Genomic DNA, 15,322 nt, shown 5'->3' on the forward strand with positions numbered 1-15,322 from the left:
GGGGGAGGCAGATGCCACACATAGTGAGAGACAGAGAGACAGACACAGAGTAAGCGAGCGAGAGACTGATGCCCACATGCCAGCACACTGATGCCCACATGCCAGCACACTGATTCACACAACCACAGGGAGACCTGGGGGCAGCAGCGACGAGTGTGGGTAAAGAAAAGTGGACCAGGGAGAGGAGGGGGGGAGGTGCACTCTTGCTCCGTGTCTCTGAAACCTGTGATAAATGTGCATAGTGATTTTGTTTTGTTGTGTTGTTTGGTTGCTTTGGTGGCAGGTACCGAGATGAAGGGACTGATCGAGGGTCTGAACAAGACTGTGTTGATGAAGCTGCCTCAGAGCATTAGCCTCATTGTGGTGGAGAGTGTGCTGATGGGTGTCGCATTCCTCGCTATGATACTGGTACATCGCCCAACGTCGTGTGGAGCCAGAGGGTAGAGAAGGATATCGAGGGCACAGAGAGAGAGAGAGAGAGCGACACACACCGGGATGAGGGACTGAGCGGGGTTTTGAGATGGAGGCTATGACGCTGTTGCAGATGTCAATGATCCCCCAGGATAGAAATGAACATTGAGATTGTGTATTTGAAGGAACTGGTAACAGAGATGGTAGATTTTCCAGGAGTCTTTAGATTCTGGAGAAGTACAGGAGTTGGGAGGTCAGGTTACAGCTGTACAGGACATTGGTTAGGCCAATGTTGGAATATTGCGTGCAATTCTGGTCTCCTTCCTATTGGAAAGATGTTCATAGAACATAGAACAATACAGCACAGAACAGGCCCTTCGGCCTATCATGTTGTGCCGAACATTTGTCATAGCTTAAGCACCTATCCATGTACCTGTCCAATTGCCGCTTAAAGGTCACCAATGATTCTGACTCTGCCTCCTCCTCCAACTCCAGACCCAAGTTCCCACTGCTACCCTAATCAGCCCAACCCTCACACTGGCCATTCCTCTTGTTCCTCACGTAAAATATGGTACGCCTTCGGTTTTTTTTTTCTTAATCTGACCCACTAAAGCTTATTCATGCCCTCTTACAGCTCTCCTCTGGCTCCATTCCGCAGTTCCTACCTGGGTAATTTGGAATTGTCTAAAGCCCTGTCTCATCCTCGCCTGCTCAACCTTAAGCAAGTTTCCCCCTCCTGTTTGACTAGATATTCCACATCCCGGTCACCCAAGGTTCCTTCACCCATGATTCCGCCGTTGCCTGCGTGGGAGCAGGTGCTTCCCCAAAGAACCTCCACATTTTTGAAACCAAAAGAGAAAATGCTGGAAAATCTCAGCAGGTCTAGCAGCATCTGTAAGGAGAGAAAAGAGCTGACGTTCCAAATCTAACTGACCCTTTTAACCTCCTCATTTTTGATGTGCGATTTTTTTTTTAAAAGATTCCCGACAGTGTGGAAACAGACCCTTCGGCCCAACCAGTCCACACTGACCCGCCGAAGAGTAACCCACCCAGACCCATTTCCCTCTGACTAATGCACCTCACACTATGGGCAATTAGCACAGCCAATTCACCCTAACCTGCACACCCTTGAGCACTATGGGTAATTTAGCACGGCCAATCCACCCTAACTTGCATGTCCCTGAGCACTATGGGTAATTTAGCATGGCCAATCTACCCTAACCTGCTCATCACTGGGCACTATGGGTATTTTTAGCATGGCCAATCCACCCTAACCTGCACGTCCCTGAGCACTATGGGTAATTTAGCATGGCCAATCCACCCTAACCTGCACATCCCTGAGCACCATGGGGCAACTTAGTATGGCCAATCCACCCTAACCTGCACATCCCTGAGCACTATGGGTAATTTAGCATGGCCAATCCACCCTAACCTGCACATCCCTGAGCACTATGGGTAATTTAGCATGGCCAATCCACCCTAACTTGCACATCCCTGACCACTATGGGGCAATTTAGCATGGCCAATCCACCCTAACCTGCACATCCCTGAGCACTATGGGTAATTTAGCATGGCCAATTCACCCGAACCTGCACATCTTTGGATTGTGGGAGGAAATCGGAGCACCCGGAGGAAACCCACGCAGACACGGGGAGAATGTGCAAACTCCACAGACAGGCTGGAATCGAACCTGGGACCCTGGCGCTGTGAGGCAGCGTGCTGTCCCGACTGATAGGGTTGTTCAGAAGGCATTGTTTTGGCTTTCAGTAGCCGGGGGATTGAATTTAAGAGCCATTAGGCTATGCTCCAGATCGATAGCGTCCAGTTCTGATTACGTTATTCTAGGAAAGATGTGGAAGCTTTAGAGAGGGTGCAGAGGGGATTTCCCAGGATGCTGCCTGGACTGGAGGGCAGGTCTAAGGAGGAAAGGTTGAGGGAGCTAGGACTTGTCTCATTGGAGCGAAGAAGGATGAAAGATGTGGACAAGATGAGGAGTGTGTGGATAGAGTGGCTAGCCAGAAAGGTTTTCCCAGGGTGGAAATGTCTACCATGAGGTAGCATTGGTGACTGGAGGAATGTTTAGGGGACATATCAGAAGTAGGTTCTTTCCACAGAGAATGGTGGGTGTGTGGACTACACAGAATCAGACACATTCAGGACATTTAAACGACTCTTGGAAATCAGTACCATGAAAGGGTATGTGGGTTAGTTTGATCTTAGGCGGCCGAAGGGCCTGTACTGTTCTGTGATAACTCCACCGAGTGCTGACCCAGTGTCCTCAAGCGTTCCCCCTATGTTAAGCTTTTTGTTCCTGGGATGATTAGGAGACAGTGAGGACTGCAGATGCTGGAGTACCAGAGTTGAAAAGTGTGGTGCTGGGAAAAACACAGCAGGCTAGGCAGCATCCGAGGAGCAGGAGAATCGGAGAATCTGCTCCTCAGATGCTGCCTGGCCTGCTGCGTTTTTCCAGCACCACACTTTCCTGTGATGATTGTTTGTGAATCTCCTCTGAACACGCTCCCAGGTCCAGTACGTCCTTCCTGAGGTATGGGGCCCAGGACTGCGCATAATACTCCAAATGTGGTCTGACCCAGAGCCTTAGCTGGACGTCCCTGCTTATATGTTCAAATCCTCTCAAGGTAAATGCCATCTTTCCATTTGCCTTCGAAACTACTGATTCCATCTCCAAGTTTATCCTGAGACACTCCTGGACTGGAACACACAGGTCTCTTTGACTTTAGATTTCTGAATTTTCTCCACATTTTAAAGTAACAGTCCACATCTTTGCCCACTCTCCTAACGTGTCCAAATCCTTCTCAGTGCTACCTATCCCTCTCCCCATCTTTGTATCATCTGCAGATACAGCCAAAATTCCCGCAGTTCCTTCATTTCGATGGTCAATGTGAATATTCATGGGTCCAACACTGACCTTGAGGTGTCACCGGCTGCCACCATTTTATGGAGAAAGTGAGGTCTGCAGATGCTGGAGATCAGAGCTGAAAATGTGTTGCTGGAAAAGCGCAGCAGGTCAGGCAGCATCCAAGGAGCAGGAGATTCGACGTTTCGGGCATAAGCCCTTCTTCTTCCTGAAGAAGGGCTTATGCCCGAAACGTCGAATCTCCTGCTCCTTGGATGCTGCCTGACCTGCTGCGCTTTTCCAGCAACACGTTTTCAGCTGCCACCATTTTATCCCCACTCTCTGCCAGACACTGACTGAAAAGAGATGTGATGAGTGAAGGTGGGAGGGAATAAGGATTGCTTGGTTATGAACCATTATCGCAGCCCCTTACTCTCTCTCTCCAGTTCAGTTCCTCCTCGGCCCATTACCCCGATACCCTATTCGCACTGGCTGTCTGCCAGTGACCCTTGACTTTCCTCCCACTTTGCCTACTCTTCCCCCCCCCCCACCCCGAGCCGAGTTGCCTCTCGATATGACTGTGAGGCCGAGGTCTCTGGCCCTGACTCCTCACTCCAATCCCCATTCTCTGTCCCCAAGCTCTTGCTCTCTGGTCTTGACCCTTCACTGCCCCACCCTCCATCTGAAGAGCTTGCCAGAGCTGTTAGACTGTGGGAGGAATGGCTGGGTGCATTCTCTCTCACTGTCTCTCTCCTCTGTGTGTCTCACACTCTGTCTGTCTCTGTCTGTCTCTCTTTTTCTCTCTATTTTTCTTTCTCACACATCTCCTCTCCTGTGTCCGTGTGTGTGTGTGTGTGCGTGTGTGTGCCTGTTTGTCTCTCTTCCCTGTGTGTATCTCCCTGTCTGTCTGTCTATCTATCTGTCTGTCTCTCCTGTGTGTCGTGCTCTCTTTCTCGTGTGTGTGTGTGTGGGTGTGTCTCCCTCTCTCTCCCTCCCCTTTTTTCTCTCCCTCCCCTCCTCTCTCTCTCTCCCTCCCCTCTCTCTCTCCCCCTCCCCTCTCTCTCTCTCTCCCTCCCTCTCTCTCTCTCCCTCCCCTCTCTCTCTCTCTCTCTCTCTCTCTCTCTCTCTCTCCCTCCCCTCTCTCTCTCTCTCCCTCCCCTCTCTCTCTCTCCCTCTCACACTCTCCCCCTCTCTCCCCCTCTCTCTCCCCCCCCTCTCTCTCCCCCTCTCTCTCTCCCCACTCTCTCTCCCCCCACTCTCTCCCCCCCCACCCCCCCCCCCCCCCACTCTCTCCCCCCCCCACTCTCTCCCCCCCACTCTCTCCCCCCACTCTCTTCCCCCCCACTCTCTCCCCCCCACTCTCTCCCCCCCACTCTCTTCCCCCCCACTCTCTTCCCCCCCACTCTTCCCCCCCCACTGTGTGTGTGTGTGTCTGTCTCTCTCTCTCCCCCTCCCCCCCCCACTCTCTTCCCCCCCCCCCCCCCCCCGTGTGTCTGTGTGTGCGTGTGTGTACCTCTCCCTCCCTCTCTGTTGCAGGTGCTGACTCTCTGTGGCCCTGCCTACCGGCCCACTGAGGAAATTGACCTGCGCAGCATTGGCTGGGGCAACATCTTCCAGCTGCCCTTCAAGCACATGCGAGACTATCGCCTGCGGCTGCTGCTGCCCTTCTTCATCTACAGCGGCTTTGAAGTGCTCTTCGCGTGTACAGGCTTTGCCTTGGTGAGTGGGGCAGCGCCGTCCCATTTTAATGGGCTGGGATTCGGAGATCTGTTGCTGAGACAGGATGGCGTCAGGCAATGACACGGTGCTTTCGGTCTCCTTCTGTGCGTCAACCCCCTGCACGTGCTCCGTCTCGTCCACCCCACCCCTCATGTACTGTGCGCCTCTGTGTCCCCCCTCTCCCACGCCTTCTGCCTGTGCCAGCTGCCTGTGCCAGCCCTGCAGCGCCTCCTCTGTCTGTGCCCTGCAGCGCCCCCAGGCCTGTGCCCGTCCTCCTGGGGCGTCCCCTGCCTATGCCAGCCACCCCCAGTGCGTCCTCTGCCCATGCAAGATCTCTAGCCCACCCTCTGCCCGCCTTTTGCCTGTGCCAGCCCCCCTACCGTGCCCTCCACCCCTGCGACCCTGCCCCCATCGTTGCGCGCCCTCCCAACCCCTCCGCGTCGCGTGCCCGCTCGCTCTGTCACCGGATGGTTTCACTCCAAATGTTCTGTCTCTCTTTTCCTCCATGCCTCGCCCTCAGTCGTATGGCGTGTGCTCGCTGGGGCTGGAGCATCTCACCATGATCATCATCGCCTATGGCGTCTCCGCGTCTGCCTTCTCGCTCCTGGCCCTGACCATGCTCCGGATCCCCCGCTCGGCGCCGCTGCTGCTGGGCGCCTCGGTGCAGCTCCTGCTGATCGTCGTCCTCTTCTGCTGGGCGCCCACGCCCAGGGACAGCCAGACCGCCAGTCTGCTGGGGGTCTATGTGGTGGCTGTGCTCTGGGGGCTTGGCACTGCCCTCAACAAGACCAGCCTCGCCAGTGAGTACACAGGGGGGTGGGGAGCGGAAAATGTGCCAAGAAACGATTAGCTTGGAAAGGTGGGGGTGGGGAGCAAAGGGAAGATGGAGCTGGGCGGGAAGAGGTGTGGGAGGTGAGGGGGAGTTGGGGAGGCAGGCAGGAGGGGCGAGGGGGTGTGTGGTTGGGGGGAGAGTCTGGGGTGAGGTGGGGGGTGCGGGTGCAGGTGGGCCAGGGAGGGGGGTTGGGCAGGGGGAGAGTCAGGGAACGGAGAGGGCGTGGGGTGAGTCAGGGAGAGGCAGAGGTGTGGTGCCGGAGCACGGCGAGTCAGGGAGGGGTGGGTGGCGGCTGCGTGGGGCGAGGTCTAGGAGCCCGTGGGGCAAGGGTGGTGGCTGGTGGGGTGAGGCGGCGGGAGTCGGAGGCGTGGGGGCCACTTGGATGAGGGACACGTTGTGGGAGTTGGGTTGAATTTGGGGAGGAGTGAGAGCGGGTTGGAGTAGGCCGAGGTGCAGGAGCGGGGGGAGAGTTGGGGAGTGGGCCGAGGTGCAGGAGCGGGGGGAGAGTTGGGGAGTGGGCCGAGGTGCAGGAGCAGGGGGAGAGTTGGGGAGTGGGCCGAGGTGCAGGAGCGGGGGGAGAGTTGGGGAGTGGGCCGAGGTGCAGGAGCGGGGGGAGAGTTGGGGAGTGGGCCGAGGTGCAGGAGCGGGGGAAGAGTTGGGGAGTGGGCCGAGGTGCAGGAGCGGGGGGAGAGTTGGGGAGTGGGCCGAGGTGCAGGAGCAGGGGGAGAGTTGGGGAGGGGGCTGAGGTGCAGGAGCACGGGGACGGTTGGGGGGAGGGGCACGATTGCTGTTGCAGGGAGCTATCTCCACGCGAGTATATGTCTGTGTGTTTATCTACTCTGTCTTTAACATGGATTTGGATGAATGTTGAGCCTCACCTCTCGCTCTCTCCTCCAGCTCTGTTGGGAATGTTGTATGAGGACAAAGAAAGACAGGACTTCATCTTCTCCATCTATCATTGGTGGCAGGCGATCGCGATCTTTGTTGTCTATCTCTGGTCTGGCGTCCACATGAAGGTCAGTGTGTCCATCAACGATGATGTGGAGGCCAGTATCACAGCTCGCCTTCAAGATGCCCAAGCTGTGTATTGAGGATTCCAAGCAGTCTCTCAAAATCTGTCTTTGGGAGGGAGTGCACAGGGAGCTTGCCCCTGTCCCTCGTCCCTCCCCCTGTCCCTCGTCCCTCGTCCCTCGCCCCTGTCCCTCGCCCCTGTCCCTCGCCCCTCCCCCTGTCCCTCGTCCCTCCCCCCTCCCCCTGTCCCTCGTCCCTCCCCCTGTCCCTCGTCCCTCGTCCCTCGTCCCTCCCCCTGTCCCTCGTCCCTCGTCCCTCCCCCTGTCCCTCGTCCCTCCCCCTGTCCCTCGTCCCTCCCCCTGTCCCTCGTCCCTCGTCCCTCGCTCCGCCCCCCGTCCCCTCGCCCGCCCCCGTCCCCTCGCCCACCCCCGTCCCCTCGCCCACCCGCCCCCTCGCCCACCCGCCCCCGTCCCCTCCCCGATATAGCACAGTTTAGATGGAGCTTTACTCTGTATCTTGCTCCCTGCTAACCCTGCCTTCGGGGCCTGGTCTTGATTGATATCGTGTCGAGGAAATGTATTTTCAGGTTTCATAGAAGTAGAGAAGTCTTGACACTCTGTTGAAACCGCGCTGTCCCTCTCCTGGTTGTTTTCACTGTGGACAGCGACATTGTGGGTTTGAAAGTGTAGAGGTATTTTTCCCCTATATTTTCACCGTCCTGGGAATAGTAGGTAGTGAGGTTATTAGATTACTTGCAGTGTGGAAACAGGCCCTTCGGCCCAACAAGTCCACACCAACCTGCCGAAGCGCAACCAACCCATTCCCCTACATTTACCCCTTTACCTAACACTACGGGCAATTTAGCATGGCCAATTCACCTGACCTGCACATCTTTGGACTGTAGGAGGAAACTGGAGCACCCGGAGGAAACCCACGCAGACACAGGGAGAATGTGCAAACTCCACACAGTCAGTCGCCTGAGTCGGGAATTGACCGGAGGAAACCCACGCAGACACAGGGAGAATGTGCAAACTCCACACAGTCAGTCGCCTGAGTCGGGAATTGAACCCAGGTCTCTGGCGCTGTGAGGCAGCAGTGCTAACCACTATGCCACCGTGCCACCCAGTGGAAGCTTTCCTTCCACTGGACTTGGGTTCAGAACCTGGCCCTGTCCTGGGAGTGTTTGATGGGAACTTTATTGGAGAGGGTGCCCGGATTTCAGGTTGAGAACTCAAGAGGACTTTCCCTTGTGTCTCACCCAGAGCTGTCCCCATCCAGGGAGGACTTACCGCGGACTGTGTCAAGGGGGTGTTGCTGAGGAGCTAACCCCACTCTTGGTGTCACTCCCCTAGGTCAAGTTATCGATTCTGCTGGCCACCCTGGTCGTTGCCATCGGTTCCTACCTGTGGATGGAGCGCAAGCTGGCGCGGAGGGTCCCGTTCCGTGTGCCCCGTATCCCCAAGCCCCAGCACAAGGTGAAGGGCTACCGCTACCTGGAGGATGACAATTCTGACCAGTCCGACGAGGAAGCCGAGAGGCAGAGCCACGCCACTGAGCCGGACGGGGACCAGGAGCCAGTGGGCGCTGGCGTTTGCCAGCCGGGTGACCCCGATTTGGCTGAGCAGCGGGACTGACTGGCACCGGCCTGTCGCCCATCACCAGCTGCCAAGCCACTCATTTGCTGATGCCACTTCCCTCGACCAGCTGCTTCGCCGCAAGGATCTGAAGACCACAAGCCCTTCAGACATCTTTCTTAAAAATAAACCGGGAATGCTCAGCGTCCCTGTCTGGGGCGAGGGTCCGTCTCAATTCGCGTGCAGTAAAGGAGGCTGCGGGAAAGTTTGGAACGGTCATTGGTTAGAGGTGGGAAGCCTGGATTGCTCTGGTGATGTTTGACGTGACAGATTTCCATGATCGATTAGTGTCACAGATGTACAGCACGGAAACAATTACTTCAGTCCAACTGGTTGGGAAAAGGTGCAGAGGAGATTTCCCAGGATGTTGCCGAGTCTGGAGGGAAGGTCTTATGAGGAAAGGCTGAGAGACTTGGGTCTATTCTCATTGGAAAGGCAGTGGCTAAGGGGGGGATTTGAAAGAGACATACAAGATGATCAGAGGATAAGAGATAGGGTAGGCAGTGAAAGTCTTTTCCCTAGGATGATGACGCCAGCTTGTACGAGGGGACATAACTACAAATTGAGGGGCGACAGATTCAAGACAGATGTCAGAGGCAGGTCCTTTACACAGAGAGTGGTAAGGGTGTGGAATGCCCTACCTGCTAATGTATTCAACTCAGCCACGTCAGGGAGATTTACACAATCCTTAGATAAGCACATGGATGATGATGGGATAGTGTAGGGGGACGAGCTGAGAATAGTTAACAGGTCGGTGCAACATCGAGGGCTGAAGGGCAGGTTCTGCGCTGTACTGTTCTGTGTTCAATAATCTGATATTCTAAATGAATACCTCAATTTGCCAGCATTTGGACCCACTTGACCCCGGTCCCCCACACCCTGCCCCAGTCTCACCCAGTCCCACACACCCTGATTCTGTCAAACCCTGCCACCCCACACCCTGCCCCCCCCACATCCTGTCCCTGACTAACCCGGTCCCCCACACCCTGCCCCTGTCTAACCCGGTCCCCCACACCCTGCCCCCGTCGAACCGGGTCCCCCACACCCTGCCCCCGTCGAACCGGGTCCCCCACACCCTGCCCCTGTCTAACCCGGTCCCCCACATCCTGCCCCCGTCCAGCCCTGCCCCTCTGCTCCCTTCGTCCCTCGCACCCACTGGACCACACTTGCTAGGCCCATACCTATCCAGATGCCTTTAAATGCTGTGATTATGCTAGCGTCAAGCACTTCCTCTGGCCATTCATTCCATACTTTCTGTGATCAAAATCTTGAAACCTCACCTTTAAACCTAGACCCTTTTAGTTTTGGATTCCCCAATTGGGGAAAAAGAACTTCACTCGACCCATACCCCTCATGTTATTATCAACATCTATAAGCTCATCTCTCAGCTATTGACGCTGCAGTGAAAACCGCCCTCAGTTTATTCAGCCTCTCCCTATACCTCAAACCCTCGAGCCCTGGCAGCTTACTTGTAAGTCATTTCTGAACTATTTCGCGTTCCACAACATCTTCCCTAAAGTGGAAAGATCAGAATTGAATGCGAGAATCCGGAAGTGGCCGTACGCTCACCTACGGCAAATAGGTGGGAACGACATCCTGGATCCCATGAAGGAGGGAGATGTGTTCATACTTCAAGTTGAGTCGGATGAAGTCTGCCAGGCTTCGCAGAAGGAAGCCCTCCAAGAAACCGAACAAGAATGACACTTGGACTCAAATCTGATGGAAATCATCAACGTTTGTTTGTGTTCGGTGAGGTTGGCGCATTATTAAGACTTTTTGAGTGAAGGAAAATCTGCCTGATGACAATCCCGTGGCTTTCACAAAGCACCAATTTTGAGAAAATCCTCTTGCTCCCTCCTCTCTCTGACAGAAAAGAAACAAACAAAAAAATAGGAATATTTATCAAGCCTCCTCCAATCCAAGTGAAGATCCGAGGGACATCTGATCTGTTGTGCAGCCATCCCTTTAAGGAGCATTGCTCAAATCCAAAGAATTTGAGATTATTTAACCTACCCTTATGATCTGGACTCCTGTTCTTTGGACTTTTATTGTTCCTGTCCATATTTTCCACACTCGAGACAAAATTTGACACAACATTTGAAAATGATTGTGTGTAACTGCGTTTGAAGTTAAAAGAGGTGGAGTTCAGGTCGTAAAGGAATAGGTAATTAATCATTTCTCTCTCTGTGCCATTTGTTCGATAATTGTTGCGTTTACAATAAAGTGTTATTTTCTGTGACCAATAACTGGTGTGAATGGTTTTTATCCTGAATAGCAGTCAGTTTAGAAAATTGATCATCTTGTATTTGTGTCAGTTTATGATCACAATGATCTCTATCTGACCCATGTAAGTCGTTGTGCTGAAAGAATCCTAAAGATTCAACTGTTTAAAACAAATAGGGAGGTACTGGTGTTGGACTGGGAGAAGGGTTGTGAGAGTGTGTGTGAGAGCGAGAGAAGGGTTGTGAGAGTGTGCGTGTGAGCGAGAGAAGGGTTGTGAGAGTGTGCGTGAGAGCGAGAGAAGGGTTGTGAGAGTGTGTGCGTGAGCGAGAGAAGGGTTGTGAGAGTGTGCGTGAGCGAGAGAAGGGTTGTGAGAATGCGCGTGTGAGCGAGAGAAGGTTGGTGAGAGTGTGTGTGTGAGCAAGTTTGTGAGTGTGTGTGTGAGCGAGCAGGTTTGTGAGAGTGTGTGAGTGAGCAGGTTTGTGAGAGTGTCTGTGAGAGTGAGCAGGTTTGTGAGTGAGTGTGAGAGAGCAGGTTTGTGAGAGGATCTGTGTGAGTGAGCAGGTTTGTGAGAGTGGGTGTGTGCGTGGACAGGTTTGTGAGAGTGTCTATGTCAGTGAACAGGTTTGTGAGTGTGTGTGTGTGTGAGCAGGTTTGAGAGTGTGTCTGTGTGAGTGAGCAGGTTTGTGAGTGTCTCAGTGTGAGTGAGCAGGTTTATTAGAGTATCTGTGTGAGTGAGCAGGTTTATCAGTGTGTGTGTGTGTGAGAGCAGGTTTGTGAGTGTCTGAGTGAGAGAGCAGGATTATGAGCATGTCTGTGTGAGTGAGCAGGTTTGTGAGTCTGTGCGAGTGAGCAGGTTTGTGAATGTGTCTGTGTGAGAGAGGTTTGTGAGAGTGTGTGAGTGAGCAGGTTTGTGAGAGTGTCTGTGTGTGTGAGAGAGCAAGTTCGTGAGTGTGTGTGTGTGTGAGAGAGAGAGCAAGTTCCTGAGAGTGTGTGTGAGAGAGAGAGCAGGTTTGTGAGAGTGTCTGTGTGAGTGAGCAGATTTGTGAGAGTGTCTGTGTGAGAGAGGTTTGTGAGTGTATGTGTGTGTGAGAGAGGTTTGTGAGTGTGTGTGTGTGTGAGAGCAGGTTTGTGAGAGTGTCTGTGTGAGTGAGCAGGTTTGTGAGTGTGTCTGTGTGTGTGAGTGAGAGAGCAGGTTTGTGAGAGTGTGTGAGAGAGAGCAGGTTTGTGAGTGTGAGAGAGAGCAGGTTTGTGAGTGTGAGAGAGAGCAGGTTTGTGAGAGTGTCTGTGTGTGTGAGCAGTTTTGTGAGTTTGTCTGTGTGTGTGAGCAGGTTTGTGAGAGTGTCTCTGTGTGTGAGCAGGTTTGTGTGTCTGTGAGTGAGCAGATTTGTGAGAGTGTCTGTGTGTGAGAGAGCAGGTTTGTGAGAGTGTCTGTGTGTGAGAGAGCAGGTTTGTGAGAGTGTGTGTGTGTGAGTGAGCAGGTATGTGAGAGAGCAGGTTTGTGAGTGTGTGTGTGAGTGAGCAGGTTTGTGAGAGTGTCTGTGTGTGTGTGAGAGCAGGTTTGTGAGAGTGTCTGTGTCAGTGAGCAGGGTTTGTGAGAGTGTCTGTGTGTGAGAGAGGTTTGTGAGTGTATGTGTGTGTGAGAGCAGGTTTGTGAGAGTGTCTGTATGTGAGAGAGCAGGTTTGTGAGTGTGTGTGTGTGTGAGTGAGCAGGTTTGTGAGAGTGTCTGTGTGTGTGAGTGAGCAGGTTTGTGAGTGTCTGTGTCAGTGAGCAGGGTTTGTGAGAGTGTCTGTGTGTGTGAGCAGTTTTGTGAGTGTGTCTGTGTGTGTGAGCAGGTTTGTGTGTCTGTGAGTGAGCAGATTTGTGAGAGTGTCTGTGTGTGAGAGCAGGATTGTGAGTGTGTCTGTGTGTGAGAGAGCAGGTTTGTGAGAGTCTGTGTGTGAGAGAGCAGGTTTGTGAGAGTGTCTGTGTGTGTGAGAGCAGGTTTGTGAGAGTCTCTGTGTGTGTGAGCAGGTTTATGAGTCTGTGTGTGAGAGCAGGTTTGTGAATCTGTGTGAGTGAGCAGTTTTGTCAGTGTGTCTGTGTGAGTGAGCAGGTTTGTGAGAGTGTCGGTGTCTGAGAGCTGGTTAGAGAGTGTGTCTGTGTGTGAGTGTGTCTGTGAGTGGGCAGGTTTGTGAGTGTGTCTGAGTGGGCAGGTTTGTGAGTGTGTCTGTGAGTGGGCAGGTTTGTGAGCGTGTCTGTGTGTGAGAGCAGGTTTGTGAGTGTGTGTGTGAGAGCAGGTTTGTGAGTGTGTCTGTGTGAGTGGGCAGGTTTGTGAGTGTGTCTGTGTGAGTGGGCAGGTTTGTGAGAGTGTCTGTGTGTGAGAGAGCAGGTTTGTGAGAGTGTCTGTGTGTGAGAGAGCAGGTTTCTAAGTGTGTCTGTGAGTGGGCAGGTTTGTGAGAGTGCGTGAGTGAGCAGGTTTGTGTGTGTGTCTGTGTCTGAGAGCAGGTTTGTGAGAGTGTGTGTGTGAGAGAGTGAGCATGTTTGTGAGCATGTCTGTGTGAGAGTGTGTGAGTGAGTGAGCATGTTTGTGAGAGTGTCTGTGTGAGTGAGTGAGCATGTTTGTGAGTGTGTCTGTGTGAGTGAGTGAGCATGTTTGTGAGAGTGTCTGTGTGAGTGTGAGCAGGTTTGTGAGCGTGTCTGTGTGTGAGTGTGTCTATGAGTGGGCAGGTTTGTGAGAGTGTCTCAGCGTGGGCAGGTTTGTGAGAGTGTCTCAGCGTGAGTGAGCAGGTTTGTGAGTGTCTCAGTGTGTGAACAGGTTTGTGAGAGTGTCTGTGTGAGTGAGCAGGTTTATCAGAGTGTGTGTGTGTGAGCAGGTTTGTGAGAGTGTGTGAGAGAGAGCAGGTTTGTGAGAGTGTCTGTGTGTGTGAGCAGGTTTGTGTGTCTGTGAGTGAGCAGATTTGTGAGTGTGTCTGTGTGAGAGAGCAGGATTGTGAGTGTGTCTGTGTGAGTGGGCAGATTTGTGAGAGTGTCTGTGTGTGAGAGAGCAGGTTTGTGAAGTGTGTGTGTGTGTGAGAGAGAAGGTTTGTGAGTGTGTGTGTGAGAGAGAAGGTTTGTGAGTGTGTGTGTGTGTGAGAGCAGGTTTGTGAGAGTGTGTGTGTGTGTATGTGTGTGTGAGTGAGCAGGTTTGTGAGAGTGTCTGTGTCAGTGAGCAGGTTTATGAGAGTGTCTGTGTCAGTGAGCAGGGTTTGTGAGAGTGTGTGTGTGTGAGCAGGTTTGTGAGTGTGTCTGTGTGTGTGTGAGCAGGTTTGTGAGTGTGTCTGTGTGAGTGAGCAGGTTTGTGAGTCTGTGTGAGAGCAGGTTTGTGGATCTGTGTGAGTGAGCAGTTTTCTCAGTGTGTCTGTGTGAGTGAGCAGTTTTGTGAGAGTGTCTGTGTGAGTGAGCAGCTTTGTGAGAGTGTCTGTGTGAGTGAGCAAGTTTGTGAATGTTTCTGTGTCTGAGAGCTGGTTTGAGAGTGTATCTGTGTGTGAGTGTGTCTGTGAGTGGGCAGGTTTGTGAGAGTGTCTCAGTGTGAGTGGGCAGGTTTGTGAATGTGTCTGTGTCTGAGAGCTGGTTTGAGAGTGTATCTGTGTGTGAGTGTGTCTGTGAGTGGGCAGGTTTGTGAGAGTGCCTCAGTGTGAGTGAGCAGATTTGTGAGTGTGTGTGTGAGAGCAGGTTTGTGAGTGTGTGTGTGAGAGAGCAGGTTTGTGAGTGTGTGTGTGAGAGAGCAGGTTTGTGAGTGTCTGTGTGCGTGAGCAGGTTTGTGAGTGTGTGTGTGCGTGAGCAGGTTTGTGAGTGTGTGTGTGCGTGAGCAGGTTTGTGAGAGTGTCTGTGTGTGTGAGCAGGTTTGTGAGTGTGTCTGTGTGTGAGCAGGTTTGTGAATCTGTGAGTGAGCAGATTTGTGAGAGTGTGTGTGAGTGAGCAGTTTTGTGAGAGTGTCTGTGTGCGTGAGCAGGTTTAAATGTGTCTGTGTCTGAGAGCTGGTTTGTGAGAGTGTGTGTGAGTGGGCAGGCTTGTGAGAGTGTATGTGTGAGTGAGCAGGTTTGCGAGTGTCTGTGTGAGTGAGCAGGTTTGTGCGAGTGTCTGTGTGAGTGAGCAGCTTTGTGAGAGTGTCTGTTTGAGAGTGTCTGTGTGAGTGAGCAGGTTTGTGAGTGTGTCTGTTTGAGAGTGTCTGTGTGAGTGAGCAGCTTTGTGAGAGTGTCTGTTTGAGAGTGTCTGTGTGAGTGAGCAGGTTTGTGAGAGTGTCTGTGTGAGTGAGCAGCTTTGTGAGAGTGTCTGTTTGAGAGTGTCTGTGTGAGTGAGCAGGTTTGTGAGTGTGTCTGTGTGAGTGAGCAGGTTTGTGAGAGTGTCTGTGTGAGTGAGCAGGTTTGTGTGAGAGGGCAGTTTTGTGAGAGTGTGTGAGTGAGCAGCTTTGTGCGAGTGTCTGTGTGAGAGAGCATGTTTGTGAGAGTGTCTGTGTAAGAGTTTGTGAGTGAGTGAGCAGCTTTGTGCGAGTGTCTATGTGAGTGAGCAGGTTTGTGAACGTGTCTGTGGGAGTGGGCAGGTTTGTGAGTGTGTCTGTGTGAGTGAGCAGCTTTGTGAGTGTGTCTGTGTGAGTGAGCAGGTTTCTGTGAGAGAGC

At 53.1% G+C, this 15,322-nt stretch overlaps 1 protein-coding gene across 1 annotated transcript; it reads left to right on the forward strand.

Annotated features, from left to right (window-relative positions):
* Positions 1 to 283: 283 nt before the first annotated feature.
* LOC132836887 (protein unc-93 homolog B1-like) lies at positions 284 to 10,698 on the forward strand (the record flags this gene model as incomplete). Its single annotated transcript, XM_060856451.1, has 5 exons — positions 284 to 408; positions 4,805 to 4,987; positions 5,508 to 5,787; positions 6,717 to 6,835; positions 8,183 to 10,698. Coding segments are annotated over 5 exons (989 nt in total), but the record flags the coding sequence as incomplete, so codon positions are not given.
* Between the last annotated feature and the right edge of the window lie 4,624 nt (positions 10,699 to 15,322).

Source organism: Hemiscyllium ocellatum, chromosome 48, assembly GCF_020745735.1.
Source record: "Hemiscyllium ocellatum isolate sHemOce1 chromosome 48, sHemOce1.pat.X.cur, whole genome shotgun sequence".
Taxonomy (NCBI): domain Eukaryota; kingdom Metazoa; phylum Chordata; class Chondrichthyes; order Orectolobiformes; family Hemiscylliidae; genus Hemiscyllium; species Hemiscyllium ocellatum.